The 27,475-nt window shown below is 40.4% G+C and overlaps 1 protein-coding gene across 29 annotated transcripts in view; it reads left to right on the top strand.

The window, feature by feature from the left end:
* Window positions 1–27,475, top strand: part of RALYL (RALY RNA binding protein like) — a 598,747-nt gene that overhangs the window by 406,167 nt on the left and 165,105 nt on the right. For 3 of the 29 annotated variants that reach the window (XM_008165327.4, XM_065585835.1, XM_065585837.1), the window contains exon 1: window positions 15,992–16,797. The exons of 25 other annotated variants lie outside the window; for them this stretch is intronic. In XM_008165327.4, coding sequence (XP_008163549.1) covers window positions 16,761–16,797 — 37 coding nt within the window. In that variant the 5' untranslated portion in view covers window positions 15,992–16,760. Of the gene's footprint in view, window positions 1–15,991; window positions 16,798–27,475 lie in introns of those variants that run through there. One more of the 29 variants, XM_065585836.1, reaches the window with a different exon arrangement.

Raw genomic sequence — 27,475 nt, forward strand, 5'->3', positions numbered from 1 at the left:
GTCTGATGATGTTAACATTCCCTGTCATGATCATTCTTCACACTATTATTGTTAGTTTCTATCCCAAACTTCCAAACTAGAGTCTGTCTTGACTGGCATTCTTCAGTTAAATAAAAATGTTGTGCCTCTCTTACATTTCACTGTTGATTCTAATGCTTTACTTCTCAAATGTCTCTCATCCTCCTAGGCTCTTACCAGCTCTAGTCTTTTCTCTGTGCAACCTATTGATTAACTATTTTCATTTCAATTAAAAATAAAATTAGCTGTCTGAAGGATGTTTCATTGGAAAAACATCTTTAAACTCATTCTCTGTTCTTGTGTGATTTACTTTGGAGCAGAGGATGTAGCAAGTGGTTATTACAGCCCAATTTGTGCTGCAGTTGTGCGTTCAAACATCCTTCCCTATTTTGCCATGCATTACTTTTCAGAGTTCTTTCAATAAGAATCCCATTATGTCCCTATAATACATTATCTTTATTGATTTCCATTTTTCAAATCCTATTGCACACTTGTCAGCATGCTCCCGTGTCCATCCTATAAAGATTTAATTTAAACCCATTGGTATTGGGCTTCTTTCAGAGCTCACTGAACTTGATGGAAAGATTCCCACTAATTTGAGTGGGCTGTGGATTTGAACTATAGTCCATAAAACTGCTGTTCTGTCTCAGAGTTTTAAGTTAATGTAAGTCTCCTTTGTTATGTGCTCTCCTGTAGCCACCAAGGCAGTATCCCTGAGAGAAAGCTATTACCTAAATCAGGCACTTCTCTGGTTTATTGTGATCCCTGACTGTTCCCAAAGAGAACTTGATACATTTTTCCAGCTGAAGCTTTTTTCAGCCAAAAAATACACATTCAGTGACACCAAAAGGTTTTGCAAAACCTTGTCAGTTTTGCCAAATTGTTTTGGTCTCCCCCAAAAAATCATAAAAAGTTGAAACACTTCACGTTGACATTTTCATAACAAATATTTTGTGGGTTTGGGTTTGAAATGACTTTTCATTTCAAAATTTCCTTTGATTCTATTTTATTAATAAAAATGTTTTAAAATGGTCAAAATTGAAATTAAATATTTTGATTTGTTGAAACAAAACATTTCATTTGACCCAGAATGATTTTTTTTCAACTTTTCAAAACTCAAAAAAAAATGTTTACATTCATTTTCTGTTCAACTGGAGATATATTTTTCTCTGATGTGGGTACAGCAGTAGGTATCTTTAAAAATCAGCAGCAGTGTGCAATATTCCAAGACTTGATGTTCTTAAAGAAGTGCCAGGATTGTCATTGCTTAGCAATAACATTTCATTTGTTTATAACAAAACCATAGAACTCTGACAACTTATTTAAACACATTTACAAAACTTTTGCTTTGTTGGGATGTTTTACTCACCAATGTGCCTTGCATATCAGCAAACAAAATCCAGCTTAAAGAATTAATGGAAAATTATAACTAGGTCCTCTGTACAGGAGGCTAACAGGCAATAAAGGGGGAAAAATCCAAAACAGCGCAAATACTTGTCTGGCTTTGAATTGTTGATAGTGACAATATGGTATAATGACCAAAATCAAAACCTTTTCTTATTACAGTTACTAACAAGTCAATGAGACTAGTCACATGCTTACTCATGCAGATGTGTAAGTGCTTTGCTGGCTAAGGGTCAATAATAGCAAGACTCTGTCAATGCCTGTGTCACAACAGAAGTTATTTCTTGTAACGGTTTGACAAAGAGCTGATTTTAGCACACTCTTGGCAAAAATAAATGCAAATAAAATATTATGGGGCTGTTTTCATTAAGTGGATAAGTTGGGGACCAATTTTCTGTTCAACAAGCTTGACAACATATAATACAATATAGATACAGCCTGGAATAAATAACTGACAAAGATGGAACTATTTCACGAATACTGTTTTTGCATGATTCGTTGTGAAACATATCACATTTTTCATTCATAGTGAACACCTTTAAACAAGTAGTTTCACAAATGTATATGAGATAGACCAAGTTGACTGCAGTTATTTTAGACCACATACTTGATTTAGATTTAGATTTTAAATGCCTTAATTCCTAAATTCATTGCTGATGTGCCATTCTTCTGGTTTATAATAGCCTCATCGTATTTTAGAGCTCTGGGGACTCATTCTTGGATTCTTCTACTTTCTTATCATTTGCATTGTCAGACGATATTTCCTTGCGGTAAGGGTTATTGTATGCAGCTGAAATGTGTGTTTTCTATGATAGCAGTTGATCTTGTTTGTCAAAACTTTACTAGGAACCAGATGGATTTTTGGACATGGGAAGATAAACTTGTGCTCCTCATCATAGCTACATAATCAGAAATGACAAAACAGTGAGAGAAATTACAACATAATTTTTCTACTGAACTGACACTAGCTTTTACCATACTTGCTAGTGATAAAGGATTTGGGGAGGCAAGAGTGGGTCCTAAGCTTAGGTAGCAGCTCTCCTAGGTAGCATATCCTCCATCCATAAGGTTCAATGGGACTTACATGTGTCCTGGGGTGAGAGTACAGGGCTTTGGGGTGGATCCATTCCTGGTTATACTGATATCTGCCTCACTGTTTTTACTAAGAAATTTGGCTGAATTCTGAGGCAGTAGGGTTTGATTATACCGTCAGTTGTTCATGTGCAATTTCCATTGAAATCAATATTGGAGACCTTGGTGCACAGGATTTTGAAAATGCTGTTAATTTTAGATCTTACTGAAAAGATACTATGTACATACTTATTGATCTGGGACAGGAGAGTGGTAATTATTTTTAGGAGTATCCTAGGAAGTTTTGTGACAGGCCTTTGCAACACAGGAGCACTGCCCTGTGCACTATAAATTTCCTCTAAGTCTCTCTTTGATCTGTGAATATAAATATCTATGCAGAAACTGAATAATCTGTGTATATTTAATCCTCTCCCTATTTTTCCATTATTGGCCTGATGTTCATAATCTTAGATTGTCAGCTCTTCAGCTCAGTGACCATACCTACCTTTACTTCTGTACAATGCCTAGCACAACACAGCCCTATTTTAGCTCAGTGCCTCTAGAAATAGCCATAATATAAATAATGGAAATCCTGCCTGTCTTTTACATGGGAGGAAAAGAATGCTTGTGTCAACTTCAGATATACCCCAAAATACTGATGATTGCCTCTTAAGCTTCTGATGACAAAGCCCTTTTTAAATTATTTAAAATACCAAACTCTCTGATGGAATTTCATTCTTTAAATACATCACAGTTTATCTTTTTTTCTAACAATTCCCTCTTATTATTCATTTGTACTATGATGAACTAGGGCAATCTCCTCCACATGTGTTTTAAGGGCATCACACAAACCTAACCCTTTGCAGACAAGCACCATAAATCCCTTTAGAGCTTGAATTCAATAATACCAGAAAAGACCTATCAGCTTTTGACCCCAGCTTTCTCCCCTCCCCCTCTTCAGATTGTCAGAAAGGCACTTACTGCCTACATTTGTTCCTCCCACCACACACTTGCTCCCTCCTGTGTCTTGGTGGCTTTCATCTTGTTCTTCAGAAGGAACTGGCTGGTTGTCCATTCCGTTTCAGACTGCCATTTGTTATGAGGAAGACCCACTGCTCCCTAGCAGCAATAGGTGTTCAGGCAAACAGGAAGTTCCTCACCCCAGCAGCTAGCAGGACTTGGAAAACATTACTATCCCACCTCCTGTGCTGCTGAACTCAGCCAGTTCAGCTATCAGTTAGCTAAAACTGCTAACTTTGAATCCATAGCTGACTATTGTATGAATGGCACCTGTAAAAAAAAATGCCCTTACAGTAAATTAAATGTATAGCTGTGTTTACCTCTATACCTTAACTCCAGCATGTGTGTGTAGAAACATTTGAACTTTTTTTTTAACATAGCTTGTCTCTTCATTTGGTTTCCTGTTCAAATTCACTGAGTTAAATGAGAGAACTATAAATAGATAAAGAAACACAAACTCTTTGATAAGGTATGAAAAAGGCAATATAACTTAAGCAATTCCAGTGAAATGCTGCACACAGAGAAGGAAAAAGAGAAATTAATAAATAGATACAGTAACTAGGATAGTATTCCACTGAGAGGTTTTGGTGAAATCATCAGCTACAGATACAGAGCTCAAGAGGACTGTCTTGTCATCAGAAACTAAAGACACTTATTTCTTTAGTTTCATATGTGGCTTTGAAATTGAAGCAGTTCTGTCAGTAGGTGGCACTAGACATCACAACATACTCTGAAACTTATGATGCTTTAGACATAACAGCTGTTCAATTATAGACTATGTTCATAGAAACAGATTCTTTTCTATTTTTCTTCCAGATAAAACAGAACAGGTGTTATTTCTTGTAATATTTTTAATGATGAATGTGAATATTCCACTAACCACATCAAGTCATCCCACCTAACATGAAATCTGTCTCTGTGATATTAGATCAGCACCGTTATAGGTATAACTGATCAGTTCTATGATTTTATTTTATTTTATTATTTTGTCATACGTGAAATTCAATGTACTGGTAGCCCATGGTTAGACTCCTGTCATATGATAGGGGTATTAGCCTATTATAAACCTATCCTACATCAAGTGCTTGGAACTCAGAAGTAATAACCATTCTCCAGCCAGCACTCAAATGTGCTGCATCTTTTTTATGTGCAGTTAGAATTAAAGTAAATCTATTGCAAAAAGTAACCAAATGAAGACATCTGAATCCCTCCATTTGGAAGGAGGCCTGGAAGAGAACTGCAGAAGTGATTACATTCTGTCCATGTTTTCCTGGAAGTAAGAGGGCAAAATCTTCCATGCTGCTATCGGTAACCAATCCAGAGACACTGGAGGTCTACATTACATTCCAGTGGGATCATAAGACAGTCCTTTTAAAACTTCTAGAATACTTTGATCCATTCAAGTTTGCTGCTTGGGAAAGACACATGCTTTCTAACAAGTAGCTGCCATATAAGACTATTGACCATTACGTAACAAAGCCAAGTCATGTGAATTTGATTAGTTAACAGATGGATTGATTAGAGACTGAATTATTTTTGGCATAACTGAATTAGGTCCAGATAAGTTTATTGTGAGAAATGGATTTGACAGTTTATATGTGCAGGACTACTGACAGCTGCTTCCTAGATGAAAGTGTTAATAAGTCATGAAAGACATGAAATACATTTTAAAGCATAGTGATAGAATACAAGAGTAAACAAATGGTAGACACCAGATTTGTTTGCAATAAATATGACAATAGCAATATGGCACAAAGGTGCCTGGCACAAAGAATACGTTATCCTTTATACTATAATAAAAGCATGCAATCATTTTGCAGAAATATCATTTGTAATACAAATTGCAAAGATACACAAAAGCTAAATGTACTTAAGAATATCCAGCTGGTAAACAATTCCTTGAAAATGTAGAAGCACTTTGTTTGGGTTTCTTTATAAATTTACAAAACACGATTCTGCAACAAATTTGTTTTTTTAATATTAGAAATAAATGAACAAAAAGTGAATTTAAAAATCTTTATTCAAGCTGAATAAAACCTAATCTTGCAACCCTACAAAAAGATCAGTGACCGCCCAACATTAAAACCAGAAAGTAAAATTGTTTCATAAAGTGGGCGCAAATGAACTCATGTGGCTAACCCATATTGGCATGTCAGTGTAATGGATATCAATGAGAGTCTGAAATAATGGAACAGGAAGTCCCTTGTGTACTAAGATTGAAGTGCAGCCTGCAAATGCAAATGATTAAACAGGTGTATAATTTCTCTACTGAATAGGATGCAAAAGGTGTAATGATCTGCAATCTGCCAAAAGAAAATAAACTTTAAATTGAACAGGAGAAATGCCAGATTGGAGTTAATTGGCATCATAGCTGTAATCTTCTGAAGCATGAGGTTCATATCCCTTCTTTAAAAAAAAATCCTATCTACTATAATTGTGGCTGTTCTTATTATTCATATATAAATGTCTAATCCTTTTTTGAATCCTACCTCTGTGAAAAGGTGTGGCTCAAGTAAGGGATTTTATCCCTCCATCTCACCTTGGCTCCTTCCCATCATGGGACTTAACTTCCTCAACTGGAAGATTAGGGCAGTCAGTGCTGAGGTGGGACCATTCCATATTATGTTCTGTCTATGAATAATTGTCTCCTTATGGGTAAACATTATTGGCCAGATTCTGCATAGAATTACTCCCTGTGCGGCCCACTGAAATCAGAGTTAGGCTGGATTTATACTTGGGAAGCCAAGATCAGAGCCAGGTCGACTGAATGGTAGCAGATTCTTCTTGTTATTGGATAGCATGTAATTCAGACACTACTCTGATAATGTATGTAATACAAATGGAGAATATTCTTAACTGGTGAAGTTTCATTTGTTTAAATTACTAAGATTTAACATTTACTGTCCGGAAGCTGGATACAACTATATCTGTTATTTTCTATAGCATCTTTGTAGGCTAATTTAGATATTTGTTTTAAATTGCTGTATCTTAAAACAGGATTATAATGAAATGGTAGAAGCTTTTAGAGTGGTGAGACATTAAAATGCAAGTACATAGTTTACGTGGAATGAAACAGTCTAATGCACAATAAGAGCTATAATGCTGATATTTCAATTTTCATTATTTCCTCTAAAATGCTAAAAATCCTTCTTTTATTTTAAATTATCTATAATTTTACAAAATGAGGGTGTTTGCATTTTCAAAGGCATTATGAAGCTCTGAATTAGTCATTATGCTAAACTGATTCCACTTCCCTTGTGAATATTTTAAAGTATTTTTCATATTTTTCTCTTGTTTAACTAATCATGCTCCATATTTGTCAACATTGCTAGTATCTTAATCCACTGTCCACCTTTATCTTAGGGATATTTGTCTTGTAGTTACAGTAACTAAGGAGATTCACACAAGCTTTACCTACTTGGGCATACCAACCCCCTATGGATCAATACAGGGCATTACTTTCAGGGGTGGTGCCAATTGATCATCATCCAATACAATCATTCTTTCAAGTACTAATGTAATGTATATTTTCAGGAATGGCTATTTCCAGCATAGTGCCAATCACTTTCTAAGAAAATGATTGGGTAGTAGGTAGTCAGAGATCATGTATTTAACCAGTGGTACCATCTCCAGATCAGAGTTGTCTATCTTGTCTTTAGTTCAGAGATTGAGTTGTTATATCTACTAACCTGAAAAGTTAGAAATTGAGGGCCAAATATTCAACTGGTTCAAATTAGAATAGTTCCATTGAACTTCCATGGATTTATGCTGATTTATACCAGCTGAAAATCTGGACCTGTATTTTCTTAACCTCAGAACCCATGACTAGCATGACCAGATAGCAACTGTGAAAAAATATGACGGGGGTGGGGGGTAATAGGCGCCTATGTAAGAAAAAGTCCCAAAAAACGGGACTGTCCCTTTAAAAACGGTCATCCTACCCTACATGATCAATGCAATAGTTAGGTTCCTGAATGTCAAGACATTTTTTCCATGTATCAGTTAATAAAAAGGAAACACACACACACAAATAAATAAATAAAAATCCTCTTTCTCTTGAACTTGGGTATTTTAAAAGTTTATTTAAACAAATTGCTAAAGCAATATTTTGGTTAATATTTAGAAAAACAAATTGTAATTTCCTGGTCTGATGGAGGGATATTCAATAGGCCTATGTCCTCCTAATGTATTATAAGTTACGATTCATATTACATATTGTATCATTATAAGGCATTTGAATACTCGAAGCACTCATCATAGAGTTGTAGCATTGTTCTGCAGGTGTGCCTACATAGAAGAAAGCTTATCTAAATTACAAAGTCCAATTGATAGCATCACATTTCCACATTGGACTCTGGTGAGAAGATAGAGTTTCTTGATTTTCCTATCAGAGGGGTAGCCGTTTAGTCTGGATCTGTAAAAAGCTACAAAGAGCACCTTATAGACTAACAGATGTATTGGAGCATAAGCTTTCGTAGGTGAATACCCACTTCGTGAGACGCATGATTTTCCTAGCTGAGTACATATATTATTAGAATTTTTATTTTTATTCAGAAAAAATAGAGATGATTGTATGACGGGATTGCTTGTGTTAGCAAAGGGAAGGACTCAGCAGACCTAGACTTCCAGTTTGTCTTACGTTCTTAAAAACTCAGACCTTAGGGTTCCAGCTGGCCACCTGAAGGGGTCAGGAAGAGATTCCCCCCCAAAGTATTCTGTGTGGTGTTATTGTGTTTTTTGTTTTTATCTTCTTCCTTTGAAGCATCAGGGATGGTCATGGCTTGAGACAGGTAGGGTGGGCCAGGGCTCTGAGGTGGTACCAAGCATTCTCTCTCTCAGATGCTTGGCTGGCTGGTTCTTGCTCACAAGCTCAGGGTCTAACTGATTGCTGTATGTAGGGCAGGGAATGAATTTTCCCCCAAGTTGGATTGGCAGTGTCCTTTTCATCTTCCTCTGCAGTATGTGAGTGTGGGTCAATTGTCAGGGTTATCTTGTACATTTCACCTAATCATTTCCCTGCCATTACAGGGATCTTGAACACTGATGCACCTTGGTCCCTCCTATTCTCGGCTTGTGGCATGTAATGGTCTGTTGTGGGCTGTAATACTTAGGTCTAATTTCAATTGATGGATTTAGTGCGAGGGTCCTGGGTGGGGGTGGTGGCCTGTGATGTACAGGAGGTCAGACTAGATGATCTGGTAGTCCCTTCTGGCCTTAAACTGTATGGCTGTATGCTCATGACTAGAGTTGTGCCAAAAAATTGATTCAGAATTAGAAGTACTTCAGATTTGCCTCTTCATATTTTCAGGGCATTTCAGTGAAAATGCAAAATTACTATAACAATTTTCACCTCAAAGTTCACCTCAATTTTCACCTGTGCACATTAGAAGAGCCCTGCACGGATACAAAATTTGTATCTGCAGCCGATCCACAATCTGCAAAAATGGTCCAGAGATATAAAGCTGATATGCGCAGACTTGCAGGGCTTTACAAATTAGCACACAGTTCTATTTTTCTTTTACTGGAAGTCACTAATTTGAATGCCACCTTTCACTGTGCATGTTTGAGTTTCAAGCTGGGTCAATTGGATTTTATCACATGGTTGAAACTGCCTGGCATTTCTTCTGGTTCTCTGCTTCCATGTACCCAGGTAGATCAGCAGAGACTCATTTTGTCTCATTAACTCTGTGGGGAAAGTCTGAGGGATTGATTTTGTTCTCACTTAGCCCTGTGTAAATCTGAGATAAATCCATTAAAGTCAGAGTGAAAGTGTAAAACCAATGTGAGAGCAGAATTAGACCCTAAGTCTCTGAGCCAGTCAGGAAAAAAACCATCCTGCTGTGTTTCTTATTTTTCCTGGAATTGAAATTCTAAATACAGAAGAACCTTGATTAGCCAAACCTCACTTGCTCAAATCTCTGGGTTACCAGTGATAGCTGATAACAGTATCAGAGCCCCATGGGGTTTTCTGGAAAGTAAAGGTCAGGTTTCCATTCTCCCCTGCTTGAGCAGAGGAAAGGTTCCTTTAAAATGAGTTCATTTCCTCCATAGGAATTACAGTACATGTCACCCCAGAAAGGCAGGGGCTGAGATTAGATTTAAAATGGAGAATTCTTCTGATCTGTCACTCCCAAAAAAGAGCTGACCCCTGCAGCCCCCCCCTCCCCAATTGATGAAAACAGGGAGGACATAAGGCAGGAGATTACTGATGTGTGGCAGTGAACAAATGTTAGTGATGAGGACTAATGAAAACCCACCTCATTCCAGTGCACTGAGTAAGGGCAAGTGCTCCCTTTGCTCGGAAAGCAAAGCAGGGACTGTATCCATGATCACAGTGAGGCAATAGTAAGCAAGGAAAGGACAACCACCGGTAGCAGCAGACTATTTGCTGCTAGTTCATTTGAATCACTGATGTCATGACACCAGTGAACCAAAGCATGGAGAGGGAGGCATCCTCATCTTCCGTCCTCTGGCTTTACATTGCACAGGTCAGATTCATTTAATGTGCAGTTAATATTAGCAGGATCAGGGGTGTGATCAAGGCTTGAGTTAAATATGCTGCTGCAGGTGTTCTGTGCATGGATTTGTGCATTTCCCATCCCATCTCTTGAGGCTACTACAGCTGTTTTCTGCAGAGTGGTGGCATTGCTTCTCGCCTAACTAAACTCCAGCATACCCACCCTGCAGCCATCTTATTTAACTCAGGAGAGCTATTCATCTGTCAGAAATGCTGGCATTTCAGTTACTGGTATTCTCATTTGTGTGGGAAAGATAAATCACCTCATAATCAACACAGAATAGAGAACAAATGTCAAACCAGTGAAAAATTATATATATGAGTTCCCAGTGGGTCAGCTGTGGGAGAGAAGGATGATGAGAACTGTAGCAGCAGCCAGCATGAAGCCATTAAAGAGGAGAGGCTCACCTGTTCTTCCCCTTCCTGTGGATTTGTGGCTACAGACAACAGAACCAATGTCGTTCCTGCAGTGCAGGACACTCTGTTCATCCACGAGCCCTATTAAAATCAGCAAACTGATTCTTTTGACATCTGCTAAGTATTTTCCAAACACAAACTTTTGAGCAACATTGGATTTTTCTAATTCTTTATGCTTCAGTCTCAGAATTTTCACAATAAAGCAAACATTCCAAAGACTTAACTAGTTTAATTTAATTTGACATGGGGAGAGAAGGCTGGATTTTGGTTTTGTAAAACAGTGTCTATCTGCTTTTGCAAAAGGAAATGTGGGTTGCTTTGGATCTGAGTTCTTTTCTTCAGTACCGGGCAAATTGGTTGAAACTATAGTAAAAAACAAAATTGTCAGAAACATAGATGAACATAATTTGTTGGGGAAGAGTCAATATGGTTTTTTTAAAGGGAAATCATGCCTCACCAATCTACTAGAATTCTTTGAGGGGTTCAACAGGCATGTGGACAAGGGAGATCCATTGAATATAGTGTATTTAGATTTTCAGAAAGCCTTTGACAAGGTCCCTCACCAAAGGCTCTTACGCAAAGTAAGCTGCCACAGGATAAGAGGGAAGGTGCTCTCATGGATTGGTAACTGGTTAAAAGATAGGAAACAAAGGGTAGGTATAAGTGGTCAGTTTTCAGAATGGAGAGAGGTAAATAGTGGTGTCGCCCAGGGGTCTGTACTGGGACCAGTCCTATTCAACATATTCATAAATGATCTGGAAAAAGGGGTAAACAGTGAGGTGGCAAACTTTGCAGACGATATAAAACTACTTAAAATAGTTAAGTCCCAGGGAGACTGTGAGGAGCTTCAAAAGAATCTCTCAAAACTGGGTGACTGGGCAACAAAATGTCAGATGAAATTCAATGTTGATAAATGCAAAGTAATGCACATTGGAAAACATAATCCCAACTATATATATAAAATGATGGGGTCTAAATTTACTGTTACCACTCAAGAAAGTCATTGTGGAGTCATTGTGGATAGTTCTCTGAAAACATCCACTCAATGTGCAGCGGCAGTCAAAAAAGTGAACATAATGCTGGGAATAATTAAGAAAGGGATAGATAATAGGACAGAAAATATCATGTTGGCACTATATAAATCCATGGTATACCCACATCTTAAATTCTGTGTGCAGATGTTGTCGCCCCATCTCTAAAAAGATATATTAGACTTGGAAAAGGTTCAGAAAAGGGCAACAAAAATGATTAGAGGTATGGAACAACTGCCATATAAGGAGAGATTAATAAGACTGAGACTTTTCAGCTTGGAAAAGAGATGAATAAGGGGGGATGTGATAGAGGTCTATCAAATCATGACTGGTGTGGAGAAAGTAAATAGGAAGTGTTATTTACTCCTTCTCATAACACAAGAACTAGGGTCACCAAATGAAATTAATAGGCAGCAGATTTAAAACAAACAAAAGGAAGTATTTCTTTACACAACACAGAGTCAACCTGTGGAACTCCTTGCCAAAGGATGTTGTGAAAACCAAAACTATAACAGAGTTCAAAAAAGAACTAGATAAATTCATGGAGGATGGTCCATCAATGGCTATTAGCCAGGATGGGCAGGGATGGTGTCCCTAGCCTCTGTTTGCCAGAAGCTGGGAATGGGTGACTGGCTGGATCGATCACTTGATGATTACCTGTTCTGTTCATTCCCTCTGGAGCACCTGGCATGGGCCACTGTTGGAAGACAGGATACTGGGCTAGATGGACCTTTGGTCTGACCCAGTATTCTTATGTACTTTGTATGGCCCCTGCCATCTGGCCAAGAGCTTGCTTTCTGCTGTGGGCACCAACACCATTGCCTGATCACCAGCCTGGAATTTCCAAACCCTTGCTTGTGGATTATAATAGGCTTATAAGGCCTTTTGCGCTTTTTCCATGTGTTCATGCACTATTGGGATAACTTGGGATATTCCGTCCCGCATCTGCATCACAAGTTCGATGACGTTCATTCCTTGATTAGGCTGTTCACCCCCAGTCTTCCTTGGCAATATCCAATATGCCAGGGGTGGTGACCATATAACAGTTCAAAGGAGGGAAGTCTGTTTTTTTCCCAATATCAGCCAACGTCAGGCAGAGTAGTAAGGTATCACAATTTTTCCCATCTTGACTCACTGCTTTCTCTATCATGCTCTTCAGCATTCTGTTGAAGCATTCAACCAGGCCACCAGTCTGTGAGCAGTAACCTGAGATGCATATTCAAAGCATCACACAGAGGTCCTTCATCAACTTTGACACAAATGGAGCCCCTGATCTTGTCAATCTCCTCGGGCATTTGTACCTAAGGGAAAATCTGGAATATTTCCTTCACTATAGTCTTGGACGCTCATTCACAGTGATATGGCTTCCAGACACCAGGTAGAATAATTCAGTACAACAAGCACACACTGTTGACCTCGGACTGACTTCTCCAGTGGTCCTATCAAGTCCATTGCTATCTTGTCAAATGGGTCTTTGATAATGGTTATTAAAGGGGCCATTAACTGAGGTTGTGGACTGTGCAATTGGCAGTCAGGTTGTGGACTGTTGCAATAGCATCCAGTCTCCATGCATTTTCCCAGCCAAAAGAACCTTTGTAAGATTCTATCTAGTGTTTTGATAGGGGACACCCCAAAGGTGTCCCAAACAAATGCCAGATCTAATGCTGCCTTTCTGTGTCCATGGAGTACTAGAAGCTGCTCCAGTTCTTGCTCCTGAGCTGGATTAGTCTATATAAGAGGTCCTTTTTTATAACAAAGTAAAGCCCTGGAGCTTTGGATTTCCCCTCTACTGGGATCCCATTTATCTTGACTACTACTTTTCTAATATTTGGGTATAGAGAATCATTGGCCTGGTCTTGCATAAAATTCTTAAGAGGGTCCAATATATCCAGACTCGAGGGGATTTATTTCAGTTTTACCCCCAGGATTTTTCTCTGTGGAACTGGGCCCCACCTCAGGTTTGATAACTATCTGAGTTGCCTCCCTGCCTGCTGGATGAGACCATTAACACACCTTTTGATTTTGGGCCAAGATTTTGGGCCCCGATCTTTTGTCTGCCCTCCTTTCTCATTTAGTTTTCTGAGATTTACCAGCCATGGTTCGAGTGATCATGAGCTAATTTAGTTTAAACTAAATGGAAGGATAAACAAAGCTAGGTCTGTAACTAGGGTCCTTGATTTCAAAAGGGCAAACTTAAAAAAAAATAAGGGAATTAGTTAGAGAAGTGGACTGGACTGAAGAATTCAAGGATCTGAATGTGGAGGAGGCTTGGAATTAATTTTAGTCCAAGCTGACAAGCAATTTGAAGCCTGCATCCCAAGCAACAGGAAAAAAATCATGAGGAAGGGATGCAGAACAAACTGGATGAGCAGAATAAGCATCTCAAACAGGCTACTAAGGGAAATCAGAAATCCTACAAGGAATGGAAGATGGGAAGGATCAGCAAGGATAGCTACCTCTTGAGGTCAAACAGCATAGAGAAAAATTGAAAACTGCCAAAAGCCAAGCAGAGTTGGACCTTTCAAAGGAAATTTAAACCAGTAGTAAAAAGTTCTATTGCCATATAAATAAAAAGAAAACAAGGAAAGAAGAAGTGGGATCACTAAGCATTGAGGATGGAGTGGAGTTTAAAGATAATCTAGGCATGGCCCAACACCTAAACAAATACTTTCCCTCATTTTTTAATAAGGGTAATGAGGAGCTTTGGGGGTAGTGGTAGGATGGTTAATGGAAATGAGGATATGGAAGTAGAAATTGCCACATCTGAGGTGGAAGTCAGACGCAAACAGCTTAATGGAACCAAATCCTGGGGACAGAGATAACCAATAATATTAAAGAAACAGGCACATGAAATTAAGCCCAATAGCAAGGATTTTTACTGAATCTGTAAATTCGGGGGTTGTACCCTATAACTGGAGAATTGCTAATAATGTACATATTTTTACAAAAGGCGAAAAAAGTGATCCAGGAAACTACAGGCCCATTAGTTTGACCTCAATTGTATGCAAGGTTGTGGACAAATTTTGAAAGTAGTAGTAGTTAAGGACATAATGGTAAACAGCAAGTGGGATAAAATACAACATAGTTTTAGAAAAGGTAGATCATGCCAGACCAACCTGATCTCTTTCTTTGAGAAGATAACTGATTTTTTTAGACAAAGTAAATGCAGTAGATCTAATTATTAGTTAGATTGGAGAAGATGGGGATTAATATGAGAATCGAAAGGTGGGTAAGGGACTGGTTAAAGGGGAGACTATAGTGGGTCATACTGAAAGGTGAACTGTCAGGCTGGAGGGAGGTTACTAGTGGAGTTCCTCAGAGATCAGTCTTGGGAACAGTCCTATTTAATATATTTTCATTCATTACCTTGGCTCAAAAAGTGAGTGTGTGCTAATAAAATTTGCAGATGACACAATATTGGGAGGTATTGCCAATACAGAGAAGGACTGGAATATCATACAAGAAGATCTGGAGGACCTTGAAATCTGGCATAATAGAAATGGGATGAAATTTAATAGTGCAAAGTGCAAGGTCATCCACTTAAGGACTTACAACAAGAATTTTTATTATACATATCAGTTGGAAGCAACAGAGGAGGAGAAAGACCTGTGTGTATTGGTTGATCACACAATGACTATGAGGCGGCTGTGAAAAGGTTAATGCAATCCTGGGATGCATCAGGCAAGTTATTTCCAGTAGAGATAGGGAAGTGTTAGTACCATTATACAAGGCACTGGTGCAACTTCATCTAGAATACTGTGAGCATGTGGTCTCCTATGTTTACGAAAGATGAATTCAAACTGAAGCAGGTGCAGAGAAGGGCTTCTAGGATGGTCAGAGAAATGGAAAACCTACCCTACTAGAGGAGACGCAAGGAGCTTAGCTTATTTAGCCTAACCAAATGAAGGTTCAGGGGAGATATGATTGTGCTCTATAAATACATCATAGGGATAAATACCAGGGAAGGAGAGGAGATATTTAAGTTAAGCACCAATGCTGACACAAGAACAAATGGCTATAAACTGGCCATTAACACATTTAGGCTTGAAATTAGATGTAAGTTTCTAACCATCAGAGAGGAGTGAAGTTCTGGAACAGCCTTCCAAGGGAAGCAGGGGGGGGGGGGGCAAAAAAACCTAACTGGCTTCAAGACTGAGCTTGATAAGTTTATGTGAGGGATGGTATGATGAAACTGCCTACAATGGCATGTAGCCGATCTGTGACTGCTAGCAGCAAATATTTCCAGTGGCCAGAGATGGGGCACTAGATAGGGAAGGCTCTGGGTCACTACAGAGAATTCTTTTCCAGGTGTCTGACTGGTGGCTCTTGTCGACATGCTCAGGGTCCAACTGTTCACCAGGAATTTTTCCGCAGGTCAGATTGGCAGAGACCCTGGGGGTTTTTCATCTTCCTCTCCAGCATAGGGCACAGGTCACTTGCTGGTTTAAGCTAAAGTAAATGGTGGGTCATCTGTAACTTGAAGTCTTTAAATCAATAACTCAGCCATCAGTTATGGGTGTATTACAGGAGGGGGTGAGTGAGGTTCTGTGGTCTGCAATGTGCAGGAGGTCAGAGTAGATGATCATGATGGTCCCTTCTGGCCTTAAAGTCTATGAGTCTATAAGAAAATAATTCAGAAATAAATACCCAAAGCAAGATGGGATTTTAAGAGTCTGATCATATCTATTTGGTTAGCATAGTAACTCTTACAAAACTTATTTGTATTCATGAAGGGCCCAGTTTTGTAGTCCATATTCCTTAAGCAAAAATTCTGTTAATTTAGCCTAATGGTAGTTTTGCTGAGTCAACAATTTATGTTTGGGTGTATAATATTTCTAATGCCTTTACATGCATATTTTGCAGCCTCTCAATGAAAAGTTAGTTTTTAATTATGCATACAGGTACTTATGCAAGATATTTTCCATGTACCTCTGCTATTTCATGGAATCTTTGTTGTCAAACTATTAAATCATAAATTACTGCATTCTTAATGCAGCACTGCTTAGTATGACACCTTATCCTGTATGGATTGTATTTGAGGTTCTCCAATGTTAGGGAAGAAATTCATTTGCTCTCTAGGGTTCGTATTAGAGAAAATAGTTAGAGCCAGTAGCATCTCCCCTGGATTTTACAAAAATGGTATTACCCTGGCTTTCACTGAGACATTGCTGGTTACCTTCTGTCAGTGAGCAACTGTCTCACTGCAAAGCAGAAGCACAATCTCCTTTCTTTTGTGTCTGTGTTCAAGGCAGTTACTTCTTAGAAAGTGGGATTTCTTCACAATGACTATGTACAAGAGCAAACGCAGAAACCAAAGATGTAAGTAAAACCTGAACTCTTTTTTTATATCGGACCATTGAGAGGAGAGAAAAAAAATCTCCAATTTTATTGAAAACTATGTATTACTTTTCCCCACAGTAGTTAAATAACACCAGAACAGCAAGAGTGGTATTTGCTACTCTTTATGCTACAGTATCTATGTGTTAAGTGGATGAAGAATCTTAGAAATTAAAAATTAGCTCTCTTGTTACTATGGAAACACTCCGTAAGGGACTGCTTTATAAAATCAACAAAGAGAGGTTAAATGTAAGTTCAGTCTATCCCCAGTGTCCTTTATTCAGGGCATAATGATTGGATAGTTATATCTTTCACCTTGACAGGGTTAGCACATTTTCACCTTGTAAAAATTCTTTTTGTAGATTGACATGGAAAGCTTTGGGAGGTTAGAGGTGCTAAACTTCAAAAGTGGTCATTTTCCACAATTACAATTTTTTTATGGAAAGAAGCTAGTGTAGCTTAAACAACACATACTGTGGAGGGAGTCATAAGTATAATATTTTAAAAAGTAAAAACATCCTGAATTCTCATCAGCATGCTTAAAGACCAAATGTTCCACTTAAGAGACTGTTCGGTTTCTTAAAATATGGCCTTAGCTAAGCAATTTAGTAACAATATTAGACACCTTTGCATAATGTTCTGGAGGAGCTGAGCCAAATCAAAATGTGATGTCATGGGTCAAGCTATAAAGTATTGTTACTACTGAAAGTACGAGTAAAGTGAGATAAAAAAATAGGTGGGGAGGTAGTTTGGGGCTGAGAGGGGGAGATATTCTATTTAGAAAACCTGTGTGGAGAGAGTGTGGGAAAACAGCAACCTAAAATAAGGTAAATAAGGAGGCTATTCTAACAGGAGCATTATTACTGTTAAGCATTCAGGGCTGTTTCCAGTTTTTCCACTGAATCAGTGGGACCAGTTTTTGGGTCTCAGAGCTTAAGCTCTGTACAGACCTTGGGTAGTTTTTCTTCTATCCCATAGCCAAAGTGACATACTGCATGTAAAAAAGTTTCAGTGAGATACCTGTCTGTGGCTTCTAAAACCTCTGACATAGAGCTCCATCTCCCCCTTTTCACATTCACATGAAAAGACCCACCTTAAACTTTGTCCTGGTAACTTCACAAGCAACAAAATAGATAACCCACCTGTGTATAACTGAGTTTGGTTTACTGCAACCATAACATAGTTTCCAGATTCTTTTCTTTCTTGTTTACTGTGCCAGTTAAACACAAATATGTTTATGACAAGATCAGAAGCGCTTTCATGCAAATGCAAAGCCTCCAAATATGTCAGATGAACGGCATTTTACAACACTGTACGAATGGCAACATAGGATTATTTTTTAACAAAATGAATCTCTTCATTCATTCACTTCTCCCTTCTTCGTAGCTTGAACAGGTAAATGTTTTATGACAGAAATTTTTAAAAGTAGAAAAAAGTAATGGATGCAAGGAACAAACTGAGTGTCTTTGACAAATCTCTTTTCCTTGACATTGTTTAATTTTTGCTATGGAACAGCAATGATGGTTTCAGTTTACTTATTATGTAAAGACTGGTGCAAACTCCAACAGTAACAACTGAGAAGTCCTTCTGTTGCCAAAGTTATTGTCTTGTGTTCCCTTGTGCTCCTGTTTAATTTCAGTGCCCATGTGAATGTATCTGTAGCCAGGTTTTCATTTTTCTATGGGCACAGTCAAAAATTGGGAGGTAGTTTAGGGACGGGAAGGAAGATATTTCTAGGTACTCATGGAAACATTGTATGAGACACAAGAAAGGATATTTTTATAAAGTGTAGTCACATTTCTTTTTGGTGAAGGAAAGTCTGATTTACCCATAGGAGGAAATTGTGAATTGCAAATGAGAGGAATCAGAAGTATAATTACAACAGTGGCTGTTGGAATGATTTTGCTGAAAAACTAAAGTAATAGTTGGTTTGTAATTTTAATAAATGCTAATAAACTGCTGTTATAACTGTTTCCATTATGCCAAACATCTGCTGTAATATAACAGGCACTTTTTAATACCTTATATTTAATTAGAATCTGGAAAATGTCAATCTAAAACCTTAGCAGAGATTGTGTGTATGTAATTTGGGAGATTTTCTGTTACTTTCCCTAATCTTACAAGTCAAAAGCTATTTGAAGGTTACAATGCACATAAATGATTGTTGTTTTGAAATATCACCGAGGGATATCAGTACTAACTAGGTAACATAAGAGAAGTCAAGGATTAAATTTCCTATCAGTTTTTCTTGGAGAACACTTTCATGCAAGCAAAACACAGATGTTATTCTAGAAGCCAGTTTGGTAGCACTAAAAAGACAACAATGAGATGTATTAGAGAGTCTATTCTGAGTATAAGTTGGAAAAAAAACAGTTGGTATTTTCTTATGAAAATGTTTTGAACATCTGGCACAAAAAGCTTTTGGGCTTTCTTATTCATTAATTCCGGCTTCTCTGTCTGCTAAATGGTGCACATAATTTTCAGCATTGCTTTGTCAAAAGCTTCTGAAAGTACGAAAAAGAGTGCAATCATACAAAAATTGTTTCCTACAAACAATTTGAAAGCACGCTTATTCAGAAAGGGAGACAGAAAAATGTAGCCATTTGCAAGGTGCAGCTGTTTTACCTCTCTGGCACTTGTATATAACTCTACTTTTAAGATTATTTATACTTCATTTTGGATGCAGCATTTGTTTACTTAATTCTAATCCACACAATAGTATGACATTCTGTATTAGAGTAGCTTTTGTTGTTGAATTTTGTTACATCAGACTTTTGGAAACAACCCTGTTGAGATTCAAATGAAAATTACAGTACATTATCTTAATTCTGGACTTTACTCTGACTGCATAAAATGGCATAGTGTACAGATTGTAAGAGTGAATGTCTGAGACACAACGTAACAGAATGAAACAGTTTATTTATAATTTTGTGAATTATACATTTTGTTCATTTCATAAGTAGATTACAACTAATGGGAATTAATTAGACAAAATACTACAGTAAACTAGTACCTAATTTCACTAAATATCAAAATTAGTTGGTAATATGTGCATGTTTGTGTATGTATGATATATATGTATACATGTTTAGTGTGCATTATCTGCACCACACTAAGGATACTGAATAACTATTGGGTTAGATTCACACTCTCTCACTTGTGTTGTCTCAGAGACTGAGTATATTGATGCATCTGGCCCATTATACACATACTCCTGCGGGAATTCTGCACCACTGCACAATGCAGAAATTAACGTGCGTGCAGAATTTCCTTTCCACCACAGAAATGGGCTGCAGGTGTGGTAGCCGCCACTAGGGGCCACTGGACTCTGGAGAGCCCTGCTCGCACATAGAAGACACTTCTGGGGGAGGGAAAGGGAGCTACAGGGTTCCTGGCAGCTGCAGTTCCCAGCATGCCCTGAGAGAATGAGAAGGTGGTGCACAGGAAACTCCATGCAAGCCTGGGACTGAGCATTAGGCTGTTTCTTCCTCTGGATCCCTGGGCTCAGGGGTGGGGGAAGAGGATGTGAGTATCTGGTCCAGTGGGGCCCCATGGCTGGGCTCCAGGGAGGAGGGGGTGTGGGTATCTGGGCTAGGAGCCCCATGGCTGGGCTCGGGGGCGGGAGGGATGGGGTGCAGGTATCTCACTGGGGGCGCGGTGCGGTTAGGCTCTGGGGAGGAGGGGGCTTGCTGAGGGGGGGTGTCCAGAGGTGGGCTCTGGGGGAGAGGGGTTGTGGGTGTCTGGACCCCAGCTGGGTGCGGTTAGGTTCTGGGGAGGAGGGGGTTTGCTGGGGGGGGGGGGTGTCCACAGGTGGGCTCTGGGGGAGAGGGGTTGTGGGTGTCTGGCCCCCGGCTGGGCTCTGGGGGTAGGGAAGGGGGCAGAGAAACAAGAACTGGGTTGTCATAGGGGTTTCTTTGACTCTCTACTCCCAGGGGAATTTTTGTGTGTGTCTATATTGTTACAGACATACTAGCTGACAGATATTTTGAAATAAATTACCAAAATAATTGAAACTGGCATGACTATGTAGTGTTATTTTGACAAATATAATTTGCACATTTTAAAAATATTATGCACAGAATTTTTAATTTTTTTGGCGCAGAATGCCCCCAGGAGTAACTACAAACACTGAAATTTTGGTAAACATTTCTCCATCTAAGATAAGTGCTTTGGAGGACAGAGTTTAAATCTTGGACTGGCCTCCTCTGAAGCTGCTGTTAATGATGGGAATGATCTTTATGGACCTACTCTCATACTGCTTGGGGAGATGCAGGATTTCTTCATGAAGACTCTGATGCTCTGAGTCTGTGGACAGTGGTCAGACTTGACTGTTGCAGGGATCAAGATGGGCTGCCTCCTTCTAGACAGTGCTGTTCAACGGGAGTTAAAATGTATCTTAGCTATAACCTACCCAAACTTTAAAGATTGTGCAGTTTGAGGTCAGGGACTTATCTGTTGCCTTCTTCAGCTTTATTTTCTTTGTCCTTGGAATGTTCTCATATCCATCACAAATGACAATGTCAACATGAGAGTCTATAGCAGGCTGTGACGGAGTGCCTGCCCAGCATTGGCGCTGGGAGCGTTAAAAACAGCCTAGGGAGGCTGAGCAGCAGGCAGCCAAAGGAGTGGCTGCAGGGGAAACAGCCAATTTGGGTGGCAGCTGCAGACAATTAGGGCGGCAACTGGATCAGCCAATCAGGGCCAAGCCAGATAAAAGGAAGCTGCAGACCAGAGAAAGTAAGTCTGCTGCAGGGAGCCCTAGGGAGAAGACTGGCTTCCTAGAGGGCTCCTGGTGGGCTGCCAGGACTTACAGGCACAAGGCCCTGGGAAGAGGGCAAAGGAACTGTAGCCAGAGGCAGAAACAGAAGGAACTCAGGCTATGGGGAAGTGGCCCAGGGAATAGACAGTGAGCTGGAAGGAAGAGGCAGCAGTGGACTGCCAAGCCTCTGCAAAGAGTGGCTGGCCTTTTGTTGGAGGAGTCCCCCAGAAGGGGGGAACCAGATGGTGACAGCCGGAAGTCTGTGCCACGAAGCAGACGCTGAGAGGAAGGAGCCGTAATAGGTCTGCAGGCGGAGGCGAGGACGGGAGAGCCACCACCACCCGAGGATGCACCCAATGGGGCTGAGCTAATTCCCAAAATGCCCAGAAGGAGACGCCACTGTGGTGAATGACCCCGTGACACAGGCAAAGTCAAAAAAGTTGGTTTGAAATACACTTTTACCCAGATTTAATGTGACCCAATATAACACGAATTCTGATACAATGCAGTAAAGCAGTGCTCCGGGGAGGCGTGGCGGGGCTGCGCACTTCGATGGATCAAAGCAAGTTTGATATAATGTGGTTTCATCTATAACGCGGTAAGATTTTTTGGCTCCCAAGGACAGCGTTATATCAAGGTAGAGGTGTATTAGAAAATATATCCACTTATTCGGTTCATAACAGCAACCTTGGATACCAGGCAGTTTCAGGGGATTAATGACCAAAGCTCATCAAATTCAGGAAAGGTCATCTGATTGATTTAAATGAGCTTGGAATTGGGCCCCAACTGAATTAATACCTTTTGCCAGCAGACCCATTATTATTATAAATAGAGTTATATGTGATATAAGCAGTAATGAATATTCATGATTAATACTAATAATAATATCATCTCTGTGTTTTGTGTTTTCATGAGGCCACTGTACATATCACCTGTGTTAGTGCCTAAAGCTTTGTTCAAGATTCAAACAATTTCCCAGACTCTCTTGTCCTTGTTCAGGGTCCTTGTTCTTTGACAGTTGCAGAGTGAGAGGTCTTCCCTTCCTAAATATTATCTATGTACTGTTATCCACAATGATAAAATCAGAATGATCAAGCTAAGCCTACAGTTGAATTGCTGATGTGAGAAAATTGCTGACAGGCTGACAGGCAGTACCCGTGATACCAGTTGACGTTATTGGGAAACAAACAGTATCCTACCTTATGCATGTCTCCTTTTTCACTGAAGGCCTTTCGAAGTGGCCTGATCCTGTAGGGGAATAATTGAACAAGTGACAGGCAAAGAAAAGATTATCTATTTTATGTGTCCTTACCTTTCAGTGTCATACCTGATTAGTAGGGCTGTCGATTAATTGCAGTTAACTCATGCGATTAACTCAAAAAAATTAATCGCAATTAATTACAGTTTTAATTGCACTGTTAAACAATAAAATACCAATTGAAATGTATTAAATATTTTTGGATGTTTTTCTACATTTTCAAATACATTGATTTCAATTACAACACAGAATACAAAGTGTACAATACTCACTTTATGTTTGGTTACAAATATTTGCACTGTAAAAATGACAAACAAAAGAAATAGTATTTTTTCAATTCACCTCATACTGGTGCTGTAGTGCAATCTCTTTATCGTGAAAGTGCAACTTACAAATGTAGATTTTTTTTGTTACATAACTGCACTCCATAACAAAACAATATAAAACTTTAGCGCCTACAAGTCCTCTCGTCCTACTTCTTGTTCAGGCAATCGCTAAGACAAACAAATTTCTTTATATTTACAGGAGATAATGCGTCCCGCTTCTTATTTACAATGTCACCTGAAAGTGAGAACAGGCGTTCAGCTGTCACTTTTTTAGCTGTCATTGCAAGGTATTTACATGCCAGATGTGCTAAAGATTCATATGCCTCTTCATGCTTTGATCACCATTCCAGAGGACATGATTCCATGCTGATGATGCTTGTTAAAAAATATGTTAATTAAATTTGTGGCTGTACTCCTTGGAGAAGGATTGTGTGTCTCCTGCTCCATGGTTTTACCCGCATTCTGCCATATATTTCATGTTATAGCGGTCTCGGATGATGACCCAGCACATGTTGTTCATTTTAAGAACACTTTCACTGCAGATTTGACAAAACACAAAGAAGGTTCGAATATCAGATTTCTAAAGATAGCTACAGCACTCGGCCCAAGGTTTAAGAATCTGAAGTGCCTTCCAAAATCTGAGAGGGACGAGGTGTGGAGCATGTTTTCAGAAGTTTTGAAAGAGCAGCACTCTGATGTGGAAACTACAGAACCTGAACCACCAAAAAAGAAAATCAACCTTCTGTTGGTGACTCACATGATGAAAATGAACATGCATTGGTCCACACTGCATTGGATCGCTATTGAACAGAATCCATCAGCATGGACGCATGTCCTCTAGAATGGTGGTTGAAGCATGAAGAGGCATAGGAATCTTTAGCGCATCTGGCACGTAAATACCTTGCAATGCCGGCTACAACAATGCAATGAGAATGCCTATTCTCACTTTCAGGTGACATTGTAAACATGATGCGGGCAGAATTATCTCCTGCAAATATAAAAAAAACTTGTTTGTCTGAGTGATTGGCTGAACAAGAAGTAGTACTGATGGACTCTAGGCTCTAAAGTTTTACATCATTTTATTTTTGAATGCAGTTCTTTTGTACAAAGAAGAACAGGAGGACTTGTGGCACCTTAGAGACTAACAAATTTATTAGAGCATAAGCTTTCGTGGACTACAGTGGGCTGTAGTCCACGAAAGCTTATGCTCTAATAAATTTGTTAGTCTCTAAGGTGCCACAAGTCCTCCTGTTCTTCTTTTTGCGGATACAGACTAACACGGCTGCTACTCTGAAACCGTTCTTTTGTACATGTTTCTATATTTGTAAGTTCAACTTTCATGATAAAGGGATTACACTACAGTACTTGTATTAGGTGAATTAAAAAATCCTTTCTTAATACATCATTAACAGTTGTCATTGGGAAATTAAACATATAAAAAGGGTAATATTAAAGACATGGTCTAATAAATCCCATAAATATGACCTGTATCAAGCCATAACTAAAGAGAGGACTATGCACAGTCCTTGCACACAGGAGCGGCGCCAGGGTTTTTGCCACAGCTCCTCCTCTGAAGCTGCGTTCTCGGCGGTGGGGGTCCTTCCACTCCGGGTCTTCAGGGCACTTCGGCGGCGGGTCCCAGAGCAAGTGAAGGACCCGCCGCCGAATTTCCGCCAAAGACATGGAGTGGAAGAAGCCCCTCTGGGCGGCCCTGGTTCTCGGTGGTGTTTCCGTGGCCGCTTTTCTTCCCACCCAGAGGAATCGCCACCGAAATTCCGCCGAGGGCGGCGAAATGCCGCCCCCCACATCCTGCCGCCATAGGCAACTGCCTAGGGTCGCCTAATGGAAGCACCGGCCCTGCTTGCACACTAACAACTTCATAAAAAAGGAATCATAAAGAGTGCAAAAATACATTCCAAATCTCTTGGTTTTACCTAAAATCTGATAAACGATTAAGCATCCATTTACTGCTTTCAAAGCATCAGTCATGATCCAAATGCTACATAGAATGAGGCCAGTGTTCCTGTACTGCAACGGTGTAATTCTGTCTTGTTCTTTGAGAGCAGAATCCAGAAATTATTTCTCAGTCATTTCCAGGCAAAACTCTCACTGAAGGACTGAGTAAGAGCAGGATCTGGCCCTAAGAGAACCTCATTTTTGGCAACAATTACAATTTGGCAATAATTATAAAACAAATTGTCAACATTTTGCTCATAGCTTCAGTTACTAAAATCACTTTTCCTATTTCACCTTTTCCTTTTGAAATCTTGCATGTTTTTGGTCCTATTATTCACCTAAACTTCTGCTTTCCTGTGTTCCATCTTAGGGTATGTCTACACTACGAGAGTAGTTCGATTTTACTTAAATTGAATTTTTGGAATCGATATTGCAAAGTCGAACGTGTGTGTCCACACTAAGGACAGTAATTCGACTTTGTGAGTCCACACTAACGGGGAAAGTGTCGACATTGGAAGCGGTGCACTGTGGGCAGCTATCCCACAGTTCCCGCAGTCCCCGCTGCCCATTGGAATTCTGGGTGGAGCCGCCAATGCCTTCTGGGTAAAAAAAATGTGTCGAGGGTGCTTTTGGGTAACTGTCGTCATCCGTCCATCACTCCCGCCCTCCCTCCCTGAAAGCGCCGGCGGGAAATCAGTTCGCGCGCTTTTCTAGTCAGTGACAGCGCGGACGCCACAGCACTGCGAGCATGGAGCCCGCTGCGACCATCGCTGCAGTTGTGGCCGTTCTCAACGCCTCGCAGCTTATCATCCACCTTTCCCAGAGGCAGATGCAGATAAGTCAGGCGAGGAGGCTACGGCACCGCGGTGAGGGCCTGAAGTCTGAGAGTAGCACAGACCTCTCAGAAAGCACGGGACCCAGCACCGAGGACATCACGGTGGCAATGGGTCATGTGGATGTTGTGGAACGGCGATTCTGGGCCCGGGAAACAAGCACTGAGTGGTGGGACCGCATAGTGCTGCAGGTCTGGGATGAATCCCAGTGGCTGCGAAACTTTCGCATGTGGAAGGGAACTTTCCTTGAACTTTGTGAGTTGCTGTCCCCTGCCCTGAAGCACAATGACACCCGGATGCGAGCAGCCCTGACTGTCCAGAAGCGAGTGGCCATAGCCCTCTGGAAGCTTGCAACGCCAGACAGCTACCGGTCAGTCGCGAACCACTTTGGCGTGGGCAAATCTACCGTGGGGGTTGTTGTGATGCAAGTAGCCAAGGCAATCGTTGATGTACTGCTGTCAAAGGTAGTGACCCTGGGAAACGTGGAGGCGATCATAGATGGCTTCGCAGCGATGGGATTCCCAAACTGCGGTGCGGCCATAGATGGAACTCACATCCCTATCCTGGCACCGGACCACCAGGCCAGCCAGTACATTAACAGAAAGGGCTACTTTTCCATGGTGCTGCAAGCACTGGTGGACCACAGGGGACGTTTTACGAACATCTACGTCGGATGGCCGGGCAAGGTTCATGACGCTCGTGTTTTCAGGAACTCTGGTCTGTTTAGATGGCTGCAGCAAGGTATTTACTTCCCGGACCACAAAATAACTGTTGGGGATGTGGAGATGCCTATAGTCATCCTCGGGGACCCAGCCTACCCGCTAATGCCCTGGCTCATGAAGCCCTATACTGGCGCCCTGGACAGTGAAAAAGAACTCTTCAACTACCGGCTGAGCAAGTGCAGAATGGTGGTGGAGTGTGCTTTTGGCCGTCTCAAGGGGAGATGGAGAAGCTTACTGACTCGCCCCATTGTTATAGCAGCTTGCTGTGTGCTCCACAATCTCTCTGAGAGCAAGGGGGAGACCTTTATGGCGGGGTGGGAGGTTGAGGCAAATAGCCTGGCTTCTGATTACGCCCAGCCAGACAGCCGGGCGATTAGAAGAGACCAGCGGGACGCGCTGTGCATCCGGGAGGCTTTGAAAGCTAGGTTCTTGACTGAGCAGGGTAACCTGTGACTTTTAAGTTAGTGTACAGAGAAGCTGAACCTGCCCCCGTTTCTTTACCCAGTTAATGTTGACTATCCTCTCCAGTTACATACCCCCTTCACCCCCTTCCAACACACGTTTAGAAATAAAATCACTTCTACTTTGTTAATGAACACCGTTTTCTTTATTACTGTTTTTGCGGGAATGTTTTAAACCTGGGACGCAGACTGTGGTGGGGAGCGGGTGTAGTGTAGTGACGCAAATGACGCTTCTAAACTCCAGGATTGACAGGCTCCGCTGTGGTGGACTGGTTGTTTCAACGGAGCCTGTCACCCCTCCTGATCGGGACTGTGTGTATGGGGGGTCTATGTGACTTTGTGGCA

Source organism: Chrysemys picta, chromosome 2 (assembly GCF_011386835.1).
Source record: "Chrysemys picta bellii isolate R12L10 chromosome 2, ASM1138683v2, whole genome shotgun sequence".
NCBI classification, from domain to species: domain Eukaryota; kingdom Metazoa; phylum Chordata; order Testudines; family Emydidae; genus Chrysemys; species Chrysemys picta.